Source organism: Accipiter gentilis, chromosome 8 (assembly GCF_929443795.1).
Source record: "Accipiter gentilis chromosome 8, bAccGen1.1, whole genome shotgun sequence".
NCBI classification, from domain to species: domain Eukaryota; kingdom Metazoa; phylum Chordata; class Aves; order Accipitriformes; family Accipitridae; genus Astur; species Astur gentilis.
Genome location: NC_064887.1, coordinates 42,654,352 through 42,674,757, shown reverse-complemented (window position 1 = coordinate 42,674,757; position 20,406 = coordinate 42,654,352). Strand labels below are relative to the sequence as shown.

Genomic DNA, 20,406 nt, shown 5'->3' with positions numbered 1-20,406 from the left:
CAAGCAAGAGAAGCCTCAGGGTTTCTTTGCAACTGACTTAAAGGAAGAGCGTACCGGTGCCCTGAACATCTCTTAACCTTGCATAAACATGGCTACCTTTAACTGTGCTAGCCAAAAGCTAGCTGAGTAAAACTCAGGTGCAAGGGGCAGGAGAAATGAATAAAAGCTCATTACTCCTTTTCTTCTATCGTGCTCTCAGGTGATGGTGTGGGAAACCTTTGTGAAGATGACTTTGACAGAGACGCAGTGATTGACAGAATTGATGTGTGCCCAGAGAATGCAGAAGTGACACTAACAGACTTCAGGGCTTTCCAGACGGTTGTATTGGACCCTGAGGGTGATGCACAGATTGACCCCAACTGGATTGTCCTCAACCAGGTAGGAGACTGCTCCAGAACAGGCGAGTCAGGTGGGAACAAGCCTGTACCAAACTGGATGCAGTTTTCATTAAAAGACTCCGCAGGTGTAATGGTACTGTTCAACAACGTCCTAATCCTAGAGTCTCACCCCCGCTGTCCCTCTCCCCTGATCACTTAACAAAAGTAAAGTTAGTACACTTGGAGCTATACTAATGAGTCAACATTCATCTTTCTCAGGGCATGGAAATTGTCCAGACCATGAACAGCGATCCTGGCCTGGCTGTAGGTGAGGCACTTATTTTTGTCCTATTGGAAAATTATCGCTCATTAACTGCGTACTTCTCTGTGCAGCTTTTACAAGTATTTCAGACACTACTTCATGATTCCATCCACCTCCTGGGAAAATATTTTCTGTAGTAGGCAGTCTTCAGATTTGGCTTAGCAAAATTCACCTCCCCTATCTGAATCTGGCAAGAAATGGATCTACATTTTGTCTCAAAACACAGAGTATTTGTTTTCCTACCAATTACAGGTTACACGGCATTCAACGGAGTGGACTTCGAGGGCACATTCCATGTCAACACTGCCACAGATGATGATTATGCTGGCTTCATATTTGGCTACCAGGACAGTTCCAGCTTTTATGTGGTCATGTGGAAGCAGATGGAACAGACATATTGGCAGGCAAACCCCTTCCGAGCAGTAGCAGAACCTGGAATTCAACTTAAGGTAAAGAAGCCATTGACAAAGAATGCAGTGGTGCATTTTTGCCTTTTTCTTACCTGTGCTGCTTGGACACATACAGTGGGGGAAGCAGCTATGGTCAGTCAATCTTTTATCCACACATTTCACCAGTCTCTTCTCTGTGTTAGGCAGTGAAATCGAAAACAGGCCCAGGTGAGTATCTCCGCAATTCTCTCTGGCACACCGGAGACACCACAGACCAGGTCAAACTGCTGTGGAAAGACCCTCGCAATTCTGGCTGGAAGGACAAGACATCTTACCGCTGGTTCCTGCAACATCGGCCTCAAGTCGGATACATCAGGTGAGGGGTTTACAATTTCCTTTGCACGGCTGAGTGGAAGTTTAACACACAAAAGCAGCATCTCTAGTGCAGTCCTGTGGTAAAGAGGAGGGAGAGCGTCTGACTGAGGAACAATTTCTACAAGGGTGTGTGTATCAGTCTCACGTTCACATCCTACACACGCTTATTCTCTTCTAGAGCTCGCTTCTATGAAGGCCCTGAAGTAGTAGCAGACACTGGAGTTGTCCTTGATACAACTATGCGAGGAGGACGCCTGGGAGTCTTCTGCTTCTCCCAAGAGAACATTATCTGGTCAAACCTGCGTTATCGCTGCAACGGTGAGTTGGTTTTGAAAGTCAAATACAGACATTTTTGCCACTGTGCTTTCAAGATGTTAATTTGTTCTTGGATAGCCTAATGGGATGTCACACAGTAGCTTATTCTATTTTTATTTCTGGTTCTGCTTCTAATCTATATTTGCTTTAATCTCATCCTCCTCAGACACCATCCCAGAAGACTATGAAACATTTAGAGTTCAGCAAGACTAACGTCTGATTTAAACGTCTGTCCAGCCAAACTTGCTTTAAAAATCGTGCTCGGCTGCCCCACTATTGCGCTGGTATACTGTATAAAGAACTGTAAGTAACGTACCACTGCACTCTGCACAGCACCAAGTGTCAATGCATTATCTGGCATCTTTTCTACAACAGCAACTTTCTTTAAACGCTACGAAAACCCCTTGGAACGGCAGAGATGTAGACAGCAAGTGTGAATAGAAGCCTGTAAACACTAGTTCTCTATGCTACCTGGAAAAAGATGTGCTGAGAATCTACCTGCAGTAGCTGGAATTGTTTGAGTAAGTTTAGCGTGGATTATTCCCAGGAATCTTTTCCCTACTCAAAGGCTCTCAAGTGTGAATGTTGTTCTCCTTTTCAAGACCTACTGCAAAGCAAACCCAGCACTAGTCTGAAAAGGACACAGAGAGCAGCCCATGTACAAGTTGCTCACAAAACATTAAAAAAAGCACTTTAAGGAGAGTATCTTTGTTCTGGAATGTTGGATAATAAATACTTGGAATGTTGGATAATAAATACTAGACTTCTCCTTGGTCACGTGCATGTTGCTTTTTCCTCTTCTGCAACTTTTTCCATAACAGATGTGTAACAGAGAAGCCCTCAAAAGCTGAAAGCAATAGTACTGCTAGAGAGCCCTCAGCTGAATTCGTAATTTTGTTAGCAGTACAAATGCAGAGGGCCACTTTTTCTTTCAGGAACCTCCCTCTGGTTAGACTGTCCTACCTGGTTCTTTTAAGTGGCAGTTAGTTTTAGAATGATAAATGAAAGCTTTATGCTTGATTTGTCCTATGACACCATGCCAGGACTCCCGCAAATAGACAGCCGAGGAACAGGGAAAACTGAAGCCGTTCGTATCATGGGTGCTCCCTTGAGCTGGGAACAGCAGACAAAGGGTTTCTCTAGTTGGTAACCTGGAAAGTCTTAAATCCTGCACTGCTGTAATCCCCAGTTGCTTCCAGGTAAACAATAACCTAGCAGCATTCCAGTCTGCCTGAAGAGACAACAAAAGCCAAACTTTGCAAGATGCTTCAGGTAAGCAGTTCGTGATAATTATACTGAAACTTGCTCGTGGTTTCAGGAGGGTTGCTCATGGTTTCAGCAGCTCCTGTCAAACACTTCGCCGTGCAGTTTTGCAAGCTAGTTAGAAGCTCCACTCTAGAACGAGGCCATATGACAAAAACTATTCACTGGATGTGCTGCTTCTGTTAACTGTTACCAAACAAGCAAGGTGTGAACACAACTTTCCCTCTCCTCTTGGCAAGAGGAGGGCAAAAGCTGCACTTTACCAAGCACAGGTCTCCACAGCTATGTGCATTTGAATTTCACATTCTGGAGGCAACAGTGTAAGCAGAGCTCTGCCGAAAGACGACTACTTTTGCTAACTGGTTTGTTTAGAGATGAACTGGCTTGCTGATCACTGCACTCAGAGAACATCTCCCTTCACGGTTCTAAGACTGTCATGAAAACAGCCACTAAGTTTTCTTTCCCCAGCAGGAAAAAAACGCAGATGAGGCACTCCAGAGTACAACATCCCCTACACAAAATGGCTTTAAGTACTGAAGGGACATTATATAGCTTGTAAGAAACTGATTCCAAAGTGGATATGGCCAGAGATGGTGTGTTTCCAAGCTGAGAGCCGAAACGAACTACCTTTCGCTTACACTGATCACTGGAAAGTCACGTGCATTCACTCAGCCTTGCTGCAGATTGACTTAGTTAGGCTTCACACAAAATAGTCAACCAGAATGACAGCTTTCTCCCGAGCACGCCTGTCCCTCAGGTCAGAATTCTGATTGCAGATGAACCTTTCCCACAGACAAGCATGACACAGTATCAGAAGAAGATTAATTCCATGGAAAAGAGCTATGAAATAACTGCCCAAGTTGAGGGAGCTGGTCATTCTGTCCCAGCTGCCTTAGTAACGTACAACTTTTTTCATCACTGCCTCTACTTACCTCCATGACCAGCCTAATGCAAGATTTACTGCAGTGAAAGCTACACCCGGTTGTTAAATCACCTGCGTATGACAATAATTAGGCAAGTCTGAACACTTACACGCTCATTTTCTCTTTCAAAAATCCAACAACTCCAACAGACAGGCTCTCCTTACCCCAGAAAGCTCTAAGACTATGCTGCACTCCAGAAACGTGACCGAGGCTCTGACTGGAGAAAAGTCGAGACAGTCACCACACCATCACCACGAGACTTTAGAACACAGGGAATACTTCTGGACACAGCTCAGATTTTGTGATTTATCTCACTGCTTTGCATCTTTTAGATCTGTCTGCAGTTTCCTCTTGAAGAGTAAGACAGAGGTCAGTTTTCATAGCTGTAAGAAGCCAGCTAAGGGAAATAATTTGATGTTGCTGTTTCTTTATAAACACAAGCACTGAAAACACCAATATTTCAACACTGAAAACCACCAGTCAAAAAGCAAACAAACGACAAACAAAACTAAGAAAAAGCTAAGCAGCCAGAGACAAAAACATTTGAACTTTTATTACATTTCATTTACAAATAATGCAAAGATACAAAGACAAAAGCCTTCACACAAAAAAGAAAAGATCAAAAAGAATGTACATTTAGTTGAGCTGCTTTTTCACATCATTTCTCAGATTGCAAACACTTAAAGCCAACTTCAGTTTTCCACTTTACCTATAGAAAAACACAATAAATAAAACTTTTATGTCGCAGGGACAACTTTTCCAGAGTTCCTGTGCCACCAACGCTGTAGCTGAATATAGGATTGCATATATCAGTGAAATAATCACAAATTATTTTAATAGAAAAAGTTTAGCTTGTAAAGAACAGTATATTATACTGTCTCTGAAAATGCATAAATCTGACATTTTTCCTCAAGCTCAACAAACTACATAAAGTTGTTTTTAGCTGCCAGTCTGTGAGAGAAGCTGCCAAAAGCAGCTGTATTTAATTTTATTAAAATCAAACTTTCCCTTCATAAGTACTAATACATTTAACTTCCACTTCTTCTACAAGGAATCCTTCCACAGATGGGGGCTCTGTTAAGGTCAGAAGTATCTAAATGTTCTAATTCCTCCCCCAAATCAAACCTCAGTATCTACTGACTTATTAGTTAATAGCTGACTGAAATACAATATTTTCATTACTACGCTGTATAATGCTGACCGAAGATCGGTGGATGTGTATACGGTATATTTATACACACAGTTAGTTATCTTCCGACTGCATTGATGCTCATGCCATGAATATTCAGGATCTGGTAAGTAAAGAAGGTTTTGTTTAAGCAAGCCCTATACCCCCCAACATTTTGCCCCATAAATATTATAACTTTTATATTCATCATCTACTCCGCAAGGACAGAAGCTTTACCTATTTATCTTCTCTATATTTAATGTCTTAGAAATTCCAAAATTGAGCCAAGCTTAATCTTTTCCTTTCAGACGGAGGCTTGTGACATTACACATCAGCAAGGATATTCGAGAACTGCTTGCTTTTCTTTCTTGACAAACAGCCAGAGCAGATTTTGTTGAATTAAAAAATTGCCCTCGGTGTGGTACAATTCAGCTCGATTTCTAGGAGCAAGTTTAAGCCTGTAAAATTTCTGAAGGAAATACTGACAACTCCACTGCTCCGGTTGCAGAAACCGGTTCTTAAATTAGATTTAGAAACGGAGACCTTTCATCCCTTTTTTTTCTAAACCGCAGTATAAAAAAGTTGGATTGAATAATCCATAGGACTTGTACAAATGAACTTTACATTGCACTGTACAGATACAGCATTTCCAAAGGCAGAGTGAGGTACAGCACCCCGAGAGCAGGCGTCTCGTGGGAGCCAACAGCACGTACAGCGCTTTTCCAGTACATCACCTTGTACTTCGCTCTTTAAACGATCCCAGCTCCGACTGCCTCCACATCCAAACCCCTGCCCTACTGTCACGGATTTAGTCGAGATTCGTTACAAATCAAACCCTCCTACTGCCAGCTGAAGCCTCACCAAGGCTGCCCTTCACCATTAACTCAATTATGACAATTTAAGTGTATTGAGGCAAAAACTTCTACTGCACGCTGAAGGGAAGAACGGAAGGGTGGATGAATCTGCACAGGTCTCAGACTAATCTTTAAAGATTGAGCAAAATTTGCATCTGGTAGAGGATCACATTCCCGGGGCAGAACATTTCCCTGTAACTCTACATTTTCCCAGTTAAAAATCTCAACCACAATTAAATTCTCAGCTTACTTGCAGAACTGGGTGCCCTTCGACAGATTTTAAAGCTTTATCTGCGTGAGGTTGCGACTACGTTCAGTACAGAAAATTTGAATGGATCTGAGCTTACAGCCGGGCAAATTTACATCCGACGTATGCACTGTCCCACAGCGGTTCCACTAGAGTGCGGTTCGGAGACCAGCGGCCTCGAAGCAACACGACATACATCGATCCCCTCCTTTCCCTGTGCCACAAGGCATCCTCTCCTAAAGGAAGTGGTGAACGCCGGCTTTGGAGATGTTCAAAGTAAGCGAGCAGTTCTGCTCCCGCAAACGCCCAGGCGTCAGGGCCTGCGAAAGTTTGACCCTCTGCGAACAACAAAAATGAGATCTGAACCGACCGCTCCAGAGAAGCGTCTCAGGAGCCTGTACGGTCTCCGACTCTGAGACTTGCATTTCTCCAGCAGAAGCACCAAGTGTTTTGGTTTTGTCTCATTTTCAGAGACACTTTTGAAGCCGAGGGACACCTCCTTTGTTCATTAAGTGTGTTAATACAAGGCTCAGATACAGCTTCCAGTTGTAGAACGTACATTTCAAGGCAAGAGCAGGGAGGGAGATGCAGTCAGTCCCTCCGTTCACACGCTGAGAGCGTCCGTCGCAATCTCAGTTCTGTTTGTCCCCATTTATTTACTGGAGGATTCGCTAATGTCTAAGGTAGACCGGGAGATGAAATCTGGGTAAGATTGGAGTTGTTTAACTGCGTGCCCCCCACAGCCTCTCAGGGTTTTGAAAACATTGGGCAGAAGAGTCAAATACCATCAGACAGCAACTGTCATCTGCCAGCACGTTCGACACCCACCAGTTCCTAACCCAGCAAGGCCCACTTCACTCCAACTCATCCGCTACACAACACAAAGAAAAACACTATAAAAGAAAAACTTGATCCGACACAGATTAAAAAACCCAACAATTTTAAGACCGACAGAAGCCACGCTAACACGAACGTGCCTGTTCACTCAAAGCCAGAGCACGTCTGTCCGAGTTCCCTGCGTTAAGCCAGATTACGTTCCCTCCCTGGGAGGTTTCTGCTACGCCGTTACCACAAACCGGCCCAAAAGCTGCTCAGGTCGTCTACGGCAATTAAAGCAAACCTCAAGCTCAGGTCTACGCTAATCCAGAAAGCCACCATCATTATTGAAAACTGATTTATTGAGGGGGAGGAATCCTTACACCAGCTCGGAAAGCGCTGTCCCTTCTGCACATGGATAGAGCTGTTAATTTACAATGCAGCTATCAGAAATAGGTAATTCATGTTCCCATTGAGCAAACCGACTGCTCAAATTATTATTTTTAGGTTTGAGCTCAATAAAAGGAGACTAAAACCAGCGACAGATTAAACATCAACACGTCCACACTCCAAAACAAACTGCTGTAACACGTGCCTGTCTGCAGTGGCAGATCCCAGTTTCCTAAAAACTGAAAAGATAAGGATGGCAAGAAAACGTCATTTATCCCCAACGTTGTGCACTCCCATACGGGGCTCCTGCAAATACTATGATTAGTTTTTCTGCTGGTAGCTTTACTACTCTTGCCTGAACACATCAGCAGCCACCAAGGGGAAATACTGTCTGCAAATTTAAAAAAAAAATAAAAAAAAAATTAAGTAGCAGTATCTGGAAGTTGGTACAGGCTGAAGGCAGGCAAAATTAAGGAGTAAAATCGTCTGAACTGTCATCTCCATTTCCATCCTATCATCACGCTGTGAGAAAACGTCTGAAGTATTGTCACTGTTTAGAGCGGTGTCTCGCCTGTGTGACGGCGCTGACAGAAATACCTACGGCAAGCAAAGCGTTTTGGAAAACACAGCGATACCGCACTGACAGGTCCCCGATAGCTGCTGCCGACTCCCGAGTCAGCGATTCCCGAGGCGTTTGCTTTTGTTCCAAGGAGTAAAAGTTTTGCCGCAGCAGCATGTTCTGCGCAGGCTGCGCAGCAGGACAGCGCGACAGCTTCAGGGAGCGACTGCGTCTCCAGGAGCTCTCCCGTCCCTCCAAACCAAGAGCCAGCCTAAAGTCTCAGTGCGCCGAGTCAGAGTTCTGATGCTCCCCGACCCTGCTGCACGACCACACCAAAGCTCTTCGGAAACCGGGATGAGCAGTCGGAGAAACTCAAAAGCGACCGGCTACCGACAGCCGAACCGATACTGGTAATCTGCTACCCAGGTCCGCCAGGTGTATCGTGACAGCAAACGGCTGGAGACGGGTCAAGAACCCTTGGCGTTTTTCCCTTTGTCTCTTAAAAAAAAAAAAAAAAGATGCGTCTATTGCCCTGTGGGTTTTCTGCCCCAAATTATGTCGCCTTAAAGCTGAACCAATTACTAAATTAAAACACAACCAACAAAACAGGACCTTCGTACACACCAGGAAACACCAACGTTAGATCACTGCGACTCTCCAGCAAGCAGAAAACGCACATCAGAAAATTCAACACGTAGCATTTACTTTATTCTCCTGTAGCTGCTTAACAGCAAAATTTAAAGTAAAAAGAACCAAGATAAAACAAAACAAATGCTATTTAGGCATTTCCCTGCCTACTATTTAGTTACAAGATGACACACGCAACCTTAAAGAAGCAACAGGTTAAGCTGGTTACGAGGAGACAGCCGGGGTCAGAACACAAGTAGGGAAGAGCAGCTGCCCAACCGCCGACGCGATGGCACCATCTTCTCCCGAATCCAGCCGTCAGAGCCACCCGCTTCTCCCCACCGACACACGGCAACCGAGGGACCCGCCGCCAGCGCAGCCCCACGCTTCCACACCCGAGACCACGCCGACACGTGCAAAGCGCGTCGCCACGACCCTGTTCCCCGACAAAATACGTCGAGGCAGAACAGATTCCGTTCTGCGCTCGAAACCCGAGGCGGGAAGGATCTACATCTGCTCCAAACACCAAACTGCAGGCGGGAGCTCAAACCACACCGGGGACGTCTCCCCACCCGCCGGCCTCGGTGGCGGCGCTGCAGCTTAACCTGAAAAAAAGGGGTGCGGGCACCCGTTCTCGCTCTTTTCTCTTTGGTCTCGTTAGCCGGGACCTTCAGAAATCCCCAGTGCTCAGACAGACGCTTCGTATTTCAAAAGCGGAAAACCTGCAACAGCTGAAGTGCAGCAGGACCTTCCCCAAAGCATCTGCGCTGCCTGTTTTGGGCGACGTTAGAACCCCAGAATAGTTTGGGGTTAGGTCACCTGAGAAGAGATTTTCATGGCTGCTCCAAAAGACGAACCGTATTGAGTTTCTTTAACAGAAATCAGGACACGTACAGATGGATCTGAAAGGGTCAGACAAGGCTCTTCATACTCACTACGCGATTACCGACGTCAAATCGTCATGTAAGACTCAAATCACTTTTCAGACCGGCACTCCTCGCTACCTGCAGTTTATACGTTATGTAGCTGCGTTTTCTTTCTGGACAGATCCTCTCCGCTACAGATTTGCTTCCCTTTACGCTTTCTACCACGCAGCTTTCCGCAGCTGCCTCTATGGCAGCCACGAGTCAATTTACTGAAGAAAACAGTAAACGTATTTTACCCCTTTAGGCCTTTATTTTGATAAAATTGGTCAAGCCCACATAAGGCAATATACACCACAGTCAAAACCACCCCCCTCCCCCCCACAAAATAATAAAATAAATAACACAAATGAATATAGTACGTAATGTAGTGTTTTGTTTTGCAGTATAGAAATTCCACACAATGATTCTGTTTAAAAAGGTAAAAATGATTTATAATACACAGTTATAATGTCATCATGGTGCCCGCATAGAAAACTGACATGCAATCCATGCCTACACTGCGCAGTATAAATAATATGCAACTAAAAATACAAAGAACAGGAACACTACAAATTTATAATTTTTTTTTTGCTTTTTTGTTTTTTAAAAAGAACAGACACACGTAACAAACGCTACCTGCGCTTTCACATTGCCATCACAGTGACGGGGGTTCCATTTTTCAGAGGAATAAACGCTTTTTTTTTCTCCTGAAAGCACAGCGTACATTGTAACCTACGGGATGATGAGGGGGCTTTCCTCTTCCTTCTTGTACAGAGGGGGTTTCCAGGGCGAGTACCATGCTCATTAAGGGACAGATGTCAAGCCTTAATTATTGTTTCTACAGGAATCCAAGCTTTTACAAGCAAGCACAGCCAAGACCTTATTTGTGAGGGAAGTTTAAATGATTCTGCAAGTTATCGGACGCTGCTTTTATGCAAACTCAGAGGGCAGCTCTTTCTTTTCATCCATAAGCGTTCTTGTTGCATGGGTTCGCACCAGCGTTCTCAGGCACACTTGTTAAAAAAATTAATTAAATTTAAAATAAGGTAATAAATCGTACGAATAATTAACAATTTCTTAAATTAATTTGCAGCCTCTTTCTGGAAACCTTTTCCCTCTTGGGGGAAAAAAAAAAAAAAAGGGAAAGAAAAAAAAATCTGAGGTTGTCTGTACAGGAAAGGTTTTGCACAGTTAAAGATCGCTGGCGAAGTGTTCACTGACATGCAGAAGCAGTAGTGAGCCGACAGGTTCGGTGCTGCCCGCGGTCAGTCACGCATGCGGCAAGAGAGTGACCTTAACTCGGCCTGTGCAGATTCATTTGAAAGAGAATGCAGAATACTATGTACAATGAAAAGAGCCTCCCCCCGCCCCGACCTGCGCTGCAATGAACAGCAGAAGTTCTGGTTTTCTTTTGAAAATCACAGTATTTTATACACTGAAGGTTTATTCCTATTGTTTCCCCATTGTATTGGCAAATGCAACAGTCTAGCTTGGGAACTTTTTAATATATATATATATAAAAAAACACATGTTGTAGGGAGGGGGTAGGGTTCACTCAGCAGGTATGTTTGGACAGTAACCCTTTGAGACACCAGACAGCTTCAACATCATTTAACTCAAAAAGTTATAAATACTACTACTTTTTTTTTTTTTTTTTTTTTTTGCTAAGTAATCCTTTTTTCTTTCCACTGTTCTTTCTGCTCTCCTCCGTCCCTGGACGGGAAGGGCCAGCCGCTCCCAACAGCTCTCACCTTACTTACAAAATTTAAAATGAAAACAGTACTAATAAATTTTCAAATAAAATCGGATTACTTGTTCCGAAAACACTGGGGATCCGCTCCATGTTTACACTTGACAACTTCATAGACTGTTTTTGCTTTAAGATCAGCCTTATGCATACACACATTACAAAAACATAAATTTTCAGGGGAGAGGGAGAGAAAAATCCCTCTCAAGTGCAGCTCCTACATGATGCTGTCAGGAAAGCGGCCTCCCGGGAAGCAAAATGCAAGAGCCGTTGGAATAACTGCTCCGGTTCTCAAAGGGTCGGTACTAAAAGCAGCTTTTGCCTGCCCACTACTGGGGCTTACGAGATGAAGCACATCTTGTCATACACAGCCGTCATCTGCTTCCCATGATGACTTCATCTTACTCCTTCCCACTCCCAAAGCACCCTTCACCATTTGCCCCGCACGAAAGGAACAAAACCTGGACTTCTCTCAACTAGATGGTCCCTAATTTTGACAGTTGCATCCAGACGTGTTATTTTTAAATTAAGGCCATTTTAAATGTCTACTTACAAGTCTAATAAACAAGATCTCTTATATACACATGTAGTTTAAAAAAAATTAGAAGGTAGCATTTAGCAACAGCTCCCTGTAAAAGTCTCCAGTGAGGAATCTCATCTCCTACTTGGATGCTTCATTCTGAAGTGACTCTGGTTTTAAAAAAATAGATCACAAACAAGAATTTACATGCATGAGAGTCATTCGAACGAGAGCATGATACAGACAGAAATCCCATCAAGGAACTACGTGAACTGCAAGAAGCATATTCAACTCACACTGTACCTGTGGCTGTTTCAAAGCAAAGGACTCCAAGTCACCTGTGCCCAAATTACTCCTGTTCTTTTAGGGTATCCTCCTGTTCGAAGCTACCTTTTTTTTCCCCTCCTTAAATTGAAAAAGCATTAGCAATCTGAAATAAGCAGACACCAGGAGTTAACACGTGCTACTGGGCTTAAATCCTTACAAAAAACATTTTCAACAAAGATGCAGGATAACCTTTCAATTGCGTGGGAAGGAACAAAAAAGACACACGTAAGCTAACAGATCGAAAGAAAAAACATTTTTAGTGCAAATGGTCAACTAATGGCACAAACGTGAGCAAACACGCACCCAGATTAGAGAGATCCCAACAACGATTCTGCTCGGCAGTGTTTGCGTGAATCTCAGGACGGCGTCCCACCGATTTCTGGAAGCACACAGAAACCTAGTATAACTCATTAAGAGCAGTCTCGCTCCTCTGCGGACCTTCATTCTCGCCTGCTGAAAACAGCAAGGAGAATCTTTCTCGAGGGGAATAGGATGGGGAGAAGTGCTGAGGGTTTTTTGCTTGAAAGTCATGACAGCTGAGAAAGAGCGGACACGTTTTTAGACAGAAAGCAAATCCAGCTGATGCAGACCGAGTTGAAAGAGTCCAGATGTGGAACTACCACGGCAGAGGTGGGGAATCAACAAAGCACAACTCATCTTGAAATGAAAACTAAAATGGCTCTTTTATTGAGGCTGTATTTAACAAAAATAGATGTGGATGTTCAACCCCTACTGCATGGAAGTGCTTTCCTCTAGCAGGTATTCGTTCATCTCACATTCAGGGTGTCAGGCGCAATGTAATTTTTAATTTGTTAATAAGACTCAAAATAAGGTTAATTTGTAACTTCTGCTGAAGAGAACGGTCCTGTACTTACACATTCTGTTACTGTGCAGATTATAGTGTAACGAAGACAATGTTTTAACAGTGCCCTTGGCAATTACTATAAGCCTGTCGGGCTCTTGATAAAATCTTTAAATGCGTTTTCCAAATTTGATAAGAATCCCAAGTGCAGAGATCTGGGAGTCACCATCAATTCAGCCATGACATTTAAGTGAAACCACCAATTTGGAGTCAATGGGTGGTCTGGGTTTTTTTTTAATCTGCCATTGATACAAGTGTCATTCACCAGTCTGTTATACTGCAGCACAGAATATTAACAAGGACTAACAGAAATAGTCTATTACAAATTTAACAGAATCTCAACCTGTTCGAGGATACAGTACTATTCACTGTGGAGCAAGCTATTTTTTCCCCAGGGTGAAAGAAGGAATGTCTAAGTTCCTGCCACCCTATTTCGACTGTATAAAAGGAAAACATCTAGACTTGCCTTAGGCTTCCTTACTTCTGCTCAACATCTGTTTAAAATTCCAGTTAGTTAAAAATACCTATATATATATAATATATATAATATATTTCTGGAATAAAAACACAAAAAAGATGTACTGTACAAGTATTATGTAGAGTGCTTCAACTGGCTGTATGTAGTTTAGATACTTTCCTAATATCCAAATACTTAAATAAAAAAACCCAAAAAGATCATAAATAATGGTAACAGAATAAGTAATGAATAAGAATAAAAAATAAAAAAAGTCGTCATGATTTGAGCCAGGCATTGCTATAGAAATGCCCTTCCTGTTGCCCAGGAATCTCTCAAAGTAACATTAGAAATATGCTCTGCAAGTTAGTCTCCTATATTCTTTTAGCTGCTTTAAAATGTTCTGATCCTTCCTCCGTGCTAATCAAGTAATGAATTATAGTACTTTTTTGTGTGCTCAGAAATGCGCTATATATATGTATACATATATATAAATATATATATTACATATATATTTAAAAAAAAAAAAAAAAGCTTTGAAAATAGTGTTTACAGTCGTCTTTTTTGACTAGCCGGCTACAAAAGGCCATTGGGCTGCCGGGCTGCTTTTCCGCTTTGCCAAGTACACGAGTTTGCTCAGGGCACGAGAAGAGGCAGTGGGTGCAGGATGACAGTCAAGGAAACAAACCTGAAAACAAACATGGCATATCGATAAAGGAAGAAGCGTTTTACTCTACGAAGCAGCTGTCACAAAGCAGAGTCAAAACCGCCGAAGCTCCCCCAGCCCCTCCCAGAGGGTGGCAATGCAGAGATTTGCTTTTGAATCAGTGGGGGGGAGAGAAGGGAGGGGGGCATAGTCGCCGCTTCCCCCTCCCCATCTCAAACAGCAGCCAACGATTTGGTTAGAAAGAATCTCTTTACCCTTGGCTCTGAACCTTCCTCGCCTGCCCCAAACCATCCCCTTTCTAGTGCAAAGGATAAATTGACAACTTAACGCTGGAGCTTTGGTGGGGGGAAGGGGGGGGCTCTGGAGAGGAAAAGGCTGATGGAAACTCCTTACTCATTAATGGCAATGAGCGGATAAGGGGTGAAATACGGCGCAACAGGGAGTAGGGGTCTGCAGCGCTGCAAGCTTAGAACGACAAGCTTTACTCATTGTACATGTTGTACAGGACAGAGCTGCTGCTCTCGGCAGCTCCTGTTCTGACACGACTGACCCACTGGACTCTCGAGTTCGGCTGGGCTCCAGGAACAAGCGTCGTTCCCACGCTCCTGGTGTCCACGCTTCACAGCCGGTCCATCCTGAACGTGTCCTCTGTGGCGGGGTCAGTGAGGACCATGTCTGGGTCATTCAGCATGTGCAGTCCATCCAAGGTTAAAGGGTCAATTTTGAGTTCATCCAGAGGGAACTGGGAATCCGTATCAAAGCTGACGTCGCCCACTCCTGCCAAAGAGCTGGTCAGTTCTTTTGATAAGCTGGGAGGAGACTCTCCTGTCACTGCAGGGAAGAGGAAGAGAAGGGTGTCGGTAGGACTCAGCAAATACGTATTTGCCAGGCAGACGAGTCATAAAACAGCTTGCAAAAATTCCAGAATCATTTATTGAAACTAAGGCTGAAGTTCAGACGAGAAACGTCTATCCTCATTTCTAGCTGGATGAATTACAGACTTGTCAGAGCATCTCAAAACCATCATAATGACCTAACACACAGCAAAATTCATATATGTGTATTTAGGGGCCACAAAGTGGTGTCACTTGAGTCTCTTTTCTCTCTCTTACGTGTAGGAGGAATAACCTTAATTTACATGATCCTAATCAGCATGAGTCCTTGGCTGAAATACAGACTGAACTACATCTTTCTCAGTGGCCTGTGCAGAAATGTTTCCAAACGCCCAACCGTGACCAGATTCGCTACCATATGTGACACTAAAAAATCTTTTGTTGGCAAGCTCGAACAGAGAAGCAGCGGAAGAAGTTCGGCTTTCACAGCTTCTCCCTCGCTGTGGCGGAGGACCCAGTAAATTCAGAGGCAGGGAGCGTCTGTAAGACAATTAGTGCTGCCATTGCAGCTCTACCTGTTTGCTGGGATTAAACAAGAGCCATCGGGCTCCCCAGCACTTGGGAAATACACCACACTGGTAACACCAACGTTTACACAAGGTGAAACAAAACCTTCAAAGGCAACAATACCCCTTTCCTTTCTTGGCTTGAAGTGAGCCATTGCATGATGAAAAGAAACACCGACACCGGAGTAGTTTTGCTTGTTGGTTAAGTCTGTGATTTTCTTACCTGTAAGAATGATGTTGGGGATATTTCCATGGCTGGAGTAATTCAGCTGCTGCGAGTCCTGCAAGCTGCCATGACTGCCAGTAAGTCCCATCATGGCTGCCTGGGAGTAGTTAAGGGTGGAACAAGGGCTGTACAGGCTGTTGGAACTAATGGCGTTTTCTATCATATTAAACTGTTCAAGCTGAAGACCAAGGCACAAAGGAATTATTACTTCTAACCATCAGGAAATACAGCAAAACAACTTACAAAGCTCAAGTATGGGAAGTAACATTGAAAGAGACAGGCAAACAAATTCATCTTTAGGTTTCGTTGATCAAAATATGGTCTATTTTCAGTTAACTTTCCAGAATAGTTTACTGCCAAATTCAGAGTGCAGGGGAATGAAGAGAGGGTGGATGCAAAAATAAAATTGTTGCCTTTGATATTGTAAGAACAAAAGAAAAGGTAGCTTTAAAACAAAGTAAAAAGCCCTCATAATTCATGCTACTGACTCAGGTATCTGCCCATCAAGCATTGCCTCTCAGAAGCCATCTCTTTTTTTCCTGCTACCAGAGTATATTTCACAGTTGAATAAATCAATGCGCTGGTTGGCCAAACTAACGAAGGCACGGGCCTGCTTGCTAGGTTTTGGTACCATGCACGGGTTGTTTGCCAAATTCAGGAGTAAATATTGTTACCACCTACAAGTGAATCCTTCTCAAATGCAACTGTGGCCAGAAGTGGGGGTTTTAAAATCTATTTTCATTATTTTTAATCCAATAAACTTGGCAGAACACCTTTAAAAACATCTGCTACAATGGCTAAGAGGGACGAAGGGGAAGGGGGGGGGGGGGGGGGACGGGACAAAAAAACAAACAACAAAAAAAAAAAGAATAAAAGAAATCCCCAAGTACTGCAAACTAAAAATAACAGAAATAAAACTATATGGACAAAATGTGATCTCACATAAAATAATCAGAAGTTGATCTATATTTATTTTAAGCTGAAAGTGGCCGAAATATAGCTGAAAATCTGAGATGAATTTGCTCACCTGATGGGATAGGGCATTAGCCTGCCTAGCTGTCATCTGCTGATCATAATAGGAGTCACCAAATACACTCCCCAGAATGGAAGAATGCTGAAAACAAAACAGAGTCTTTATGGTGCAAAAATCTCACAGACAGACGTACCCACGGTGTGCGAGTGACTCGAGCCTTCCAACCGATTCGTCTCGAAGTTAGTTAGCCCTTTATTATTAACCACCACTAACCATCAGCAAATTCATAAAACATTCAGTATTTCCCTCCAACACACAAATGCTTCCATGTTACGCTGCCTTCTGGTAAGCACAAAATACAGTCAAGTAAACCAAACAAACTTCCTCACAGAGGACATACAACATATAAAACTTCTGATTTATGAAAACAGACAAGTGCGCTAGGTAACACAAGAAAAAAAAAAAAAATCACTCTATAACTTCATCCTTTTTGTGAACTTTTTTTTTGGGTGAAAGACAAACCCCATACAGAAGTAAACTGCACATTAAAACAAAATGCAATGCAAAGCTGATCACCAGCTTGCAGGTAGTGACTAGCTAACAGCCTCTGCAACCTCGTGTTCACGGAACAGCCAGCTTCACCGAGACAACAACATGCCAAAACAAAACTGACATTTTCAAGTCATGTCACTTTAGCTGCAGATCAGAAAAGTTAACGAGAAAGCCTGGTAAAGCATGTTATCAGCAGTTCGAAGGCAAGAATCTCAGGAGGAACTCTTCAGCCTTGCTAATTTTACTGTGCCCTCTAGCATGACAACCATTTATCAGTTATTCTCCATCATTTATCAATTATTCTAAAGGTGATCAAGAATCTGAGGTCAATGTTTTCATACTATTCAATACTGTCCCAAAGAATTGCCAGATATAAAAGAAATCACAGCGAGATCACTTCTTATTTAAAACTGTCACAAATTCTGATACTCCAGCTGAAAACCCCCCACATCTGTTGACAAAGAGAGCACCTATAAAAGACAGTGTCTATAAAAGACAATTTGCATGGAGAGTTTGTATCACTCTTGGGGAAATAAAAAAATTCAATACCTTGCATAGCATTTTCCAGCTGGTTTATCTATACACTAAAAGAGGAAGGCTACAAATTTTCTCCTTAAAAACCTAAGCAGCACATGAAATTAAGCAAAAGCCTAGGAAATATCAGAACAGAGTTACACCAGCCACCACAGTTAAAAGCACTGAACACAGCCAAAGATTCTCAGAAAACTACTGGATGTCCACTACAGTGAACACAAAAATTTCGGCAAACATCACATTTTAAACATTCTCCCTCCTACATCAGTAGCATATCTCAGCGCAGCTTATTTGCAGGTTGCATGCAAGGAAAAGAACGGAAGTTTTGTATTTTAAAAAAACCCCAAAACCTAAATTGCCCACAACCTCCATGAGAGGGGACTATCAGGAAAGAAGCAACAATATATTCTTTTTAAAGCAAACAAAAACCTTCCCACCTTCAGCCAGAATCCTCAGCTATGACATTATATGGATGCTTTTGGATAAATGTAGCATCAAGGGAGGAATTCACAGCCTGAGAACGAGACTCCGTGGGGGAAGGTGGCTGAAAGTTCAGCACATGCTGTGCGTGCTATAAAATTCCTTGCTGAGCAGATCCTGTATGATCCAAGAACTGCTCCAAGCATCACCACAAAGCACTTTCCACCGGCTGCATGCGAAGGTGCGGGTACAATTTGAATGCACTTGGAGAAGAGAGAAATTTGCTGCAGAACAGCGCTGCTGGATAACGTCAGAACACTGGAAACACAAGCCTTACGGACCTCCACGGTGCTGCATTTTAAAGTATGGTACGGGCAGAGTCAGAAAAGGTAGTAGACAACTGCCTCCAAATCTTTGTCAGAGAAGATCTTAACAGTAACTTCTCAGTAAGAAATGGTTTAACTAAATGAAGCCAGCCCATCTTCCAGACTGATTAAATAGAGCCTGAGCCAAGAATAGGGTTTTATGGACAAAAATAAGATTTCGATTCACTTTCCTGGGCATTTATGATCTGTTACAGCAATGACCACAGAACAGTAATGACGTCTTTGCAGTGTAACACCCTACTCAATGCCCTCCTTAGAAGCAGGCAAAAATGGTTGTAATTGGAACCAGTCTTCCAATTTATCATCTGGTCCTCAAAACTACGGTGGCTGCTGTATCCCTTGCATGAGACAGGGCTACAAGGAAGTTATCGAACATCAAAAGCAAAAGCCACACTATACCTGATAAGAGAAAAAGCAAAGCACTACTTAAATAAAAAACCACAGACTTTTCTTTAAACCACTGACATCCTACTTACTGCCCAGTCACACTTTGATCAACTACTCAAACTCCACATTACTCAATCTGCTACATGCCTTATTTTGAGGGGGGGGGGGGGGGGGGGGGCGGGGAGAGAGTCAGAGCATAGAGCTAACTCAAGCAAGCAGATCAGGACCAGCCAAGCTTAACTCTATCACAGGAAAATCATTCCCATCTTAAGTGGCAGGCATGGCTTCAAAACTGTGTGATGTTTTATAAAAGTTTCTAATGAAAAATTTGCACTTCCAGATGTCACATACTCGACATGAATCAAAGCCAGTTTGGACTGGCCCTAGAAATACAATTGCAATTCAAGAGGTCCAAAGAGAATCAAGGTATTTTTTCCCTTTAACTTCTGACGTCATTTTTACAGGAACTTTTCAGAAGTAGGGCAAAACCTAAAATCTTTGCATTCCACTACACATTGTTCCCATCCTAAAAAGTCTGGGCAACATGAAAAATAATAAACAGGAGACCAAAATCTATTTGTGCAAGTCTACATTAGTAACTCCTAACAAAACATATAAGCCCATATTTATTCCTCAGCTCTGAAGTATACCCGTTACTACATCTGTAAGCACTGAAACTCCCAAAGGAAATCAACTGGAAATGTCATTACTTCAACACTTCAGAGTCCTAGAATAATTTATCGACAACTCTGTGAAAAACATCTTGCTAACACCATCTCCTCCAGAAACACTAGATGAGGTCTGTTTTGTCAACAGTACATCTTCTTGGGTTAATGATGTGGTGACTGCAAGAAAAGAAAAAAGCCCAAACCACAAAACCCCTGGCTTAAATTATTAATCTAAAAATACATACCATATCATCCAGTATACAGCCATTCTACTTTAAAAAGCAGATTTCTATCTAATTGGAACAGTATGCCAGGTGTTAGAGGAGAAAAGCAAAGTAGTAATAAACAAGCCATTGTCAATGAAAAGCCATGCAAACACAAAGCTGAGAACTACAAGCAGAGCTTTTCAATTTGTGTTTCAACAGGAAGACCTTCATATAACAAACACACATCCAAAACACAAGAGCAAATAGATTTGGAGATGTGGAAAGATGAAAAATAACTTCTGGTGAATGAACCGTATGTGATAAAAATCAAACCACAGATTTCTATGTTTAGAGCACGTCACTCATCATACTGATACGCTGCAGAACGATTTAACCTAAAATTAATCAGAGAAACGGGAGCAAGTGGAAGACGCCTACCCGGTCACACCCACTTTATTCCACTCTTGTCAGCCAGTGCCAGACTGCTCCACAATGGGCATATTCTGCTGTTGGAACCAATCTGCCTTTATTCTTGGCAGATTAACCTACAGTCTAACAGATCCTGCTATTTGGGAGCTGCCCTCATAATCACAACCAACCCAAAGTTT

General features: G+C 42.8%; 2 protein-coding genes across 15 annotated transcripts in view; one reads left to right on the top strand and one right to left on the bottom strand.

The window, feature by feature from the left end:
• The window catches only part of COMP (cartilage oligomeric matrix protein), a 37,594-nt gene extending 35,103 nt beyond the window's left edge, over window positions 1–2,491 (top strand). For all 10 annotated transcript variants that reach the window (XM_049807231.1, XM_049807225.1, XM_049807227.1 and 7 more), the window contains 6 exons: window positions 200–378; window positions 597–645; window positions 892–1,088; window positions 1,232–1,404; window positions 1,582–1,721; window positions 1,885–2,491. In XM_049807231.1, coding sequence (XP_049663188.1) covers window positions 200–378; window positions 597–645; window positions 892–1,088; window positions 1,232–1,404; window positions 1,582–1,721; window positions 1,885–1,931 — 785 coding nt within the window. In that variant the 3' untranslated portion in view covers window positions 1,932–2,491. The remainder of the gene's footprint in view (window positions 1–199; window positions 379–596; window positions 646–891; window positions 1,089–1,231; window positions 1,405–1,581; window positions 1,722–1,884) is intronic.
• Window positions 2,492–4,436: 1,945 nt separating this feature from the next.
• Window positions 4,437–20,406, bottom strand: part of CRTC1 (CREB regulated transcription coactivator 1) — a 53,238-nt gene continuing 37,268 nt past the window's right edge. For 3 of the 5 annotated variants that reach the window (XM_049807596.1, XM_049807599.1, XM_049807597.1), the window contains 3 exons: window positions 16,700–16,786; window positions 15,670–15,850; window positions 4,437–14,878 (listed from right to left, as the gene is read on the bottom strand). In XM_049807596.1, the coding sequence (XP_049663553.1) occupies window positions 14,667–14,878; window positions 15,670–15,850; window positions 16,700–16,786 (480 nt within the window). In that variant the 3' untranslated portion in view covers window positions 4,437–14,666. The remainder of the gene's footprint in view (window positions 14,879–15,669; window positions 15,851–16,699; window positions 16,787–20,406) is intronic. The other 2 variants (XM_049807598.1, XM_049807600.1) reach the window with 1 other exon arrangement.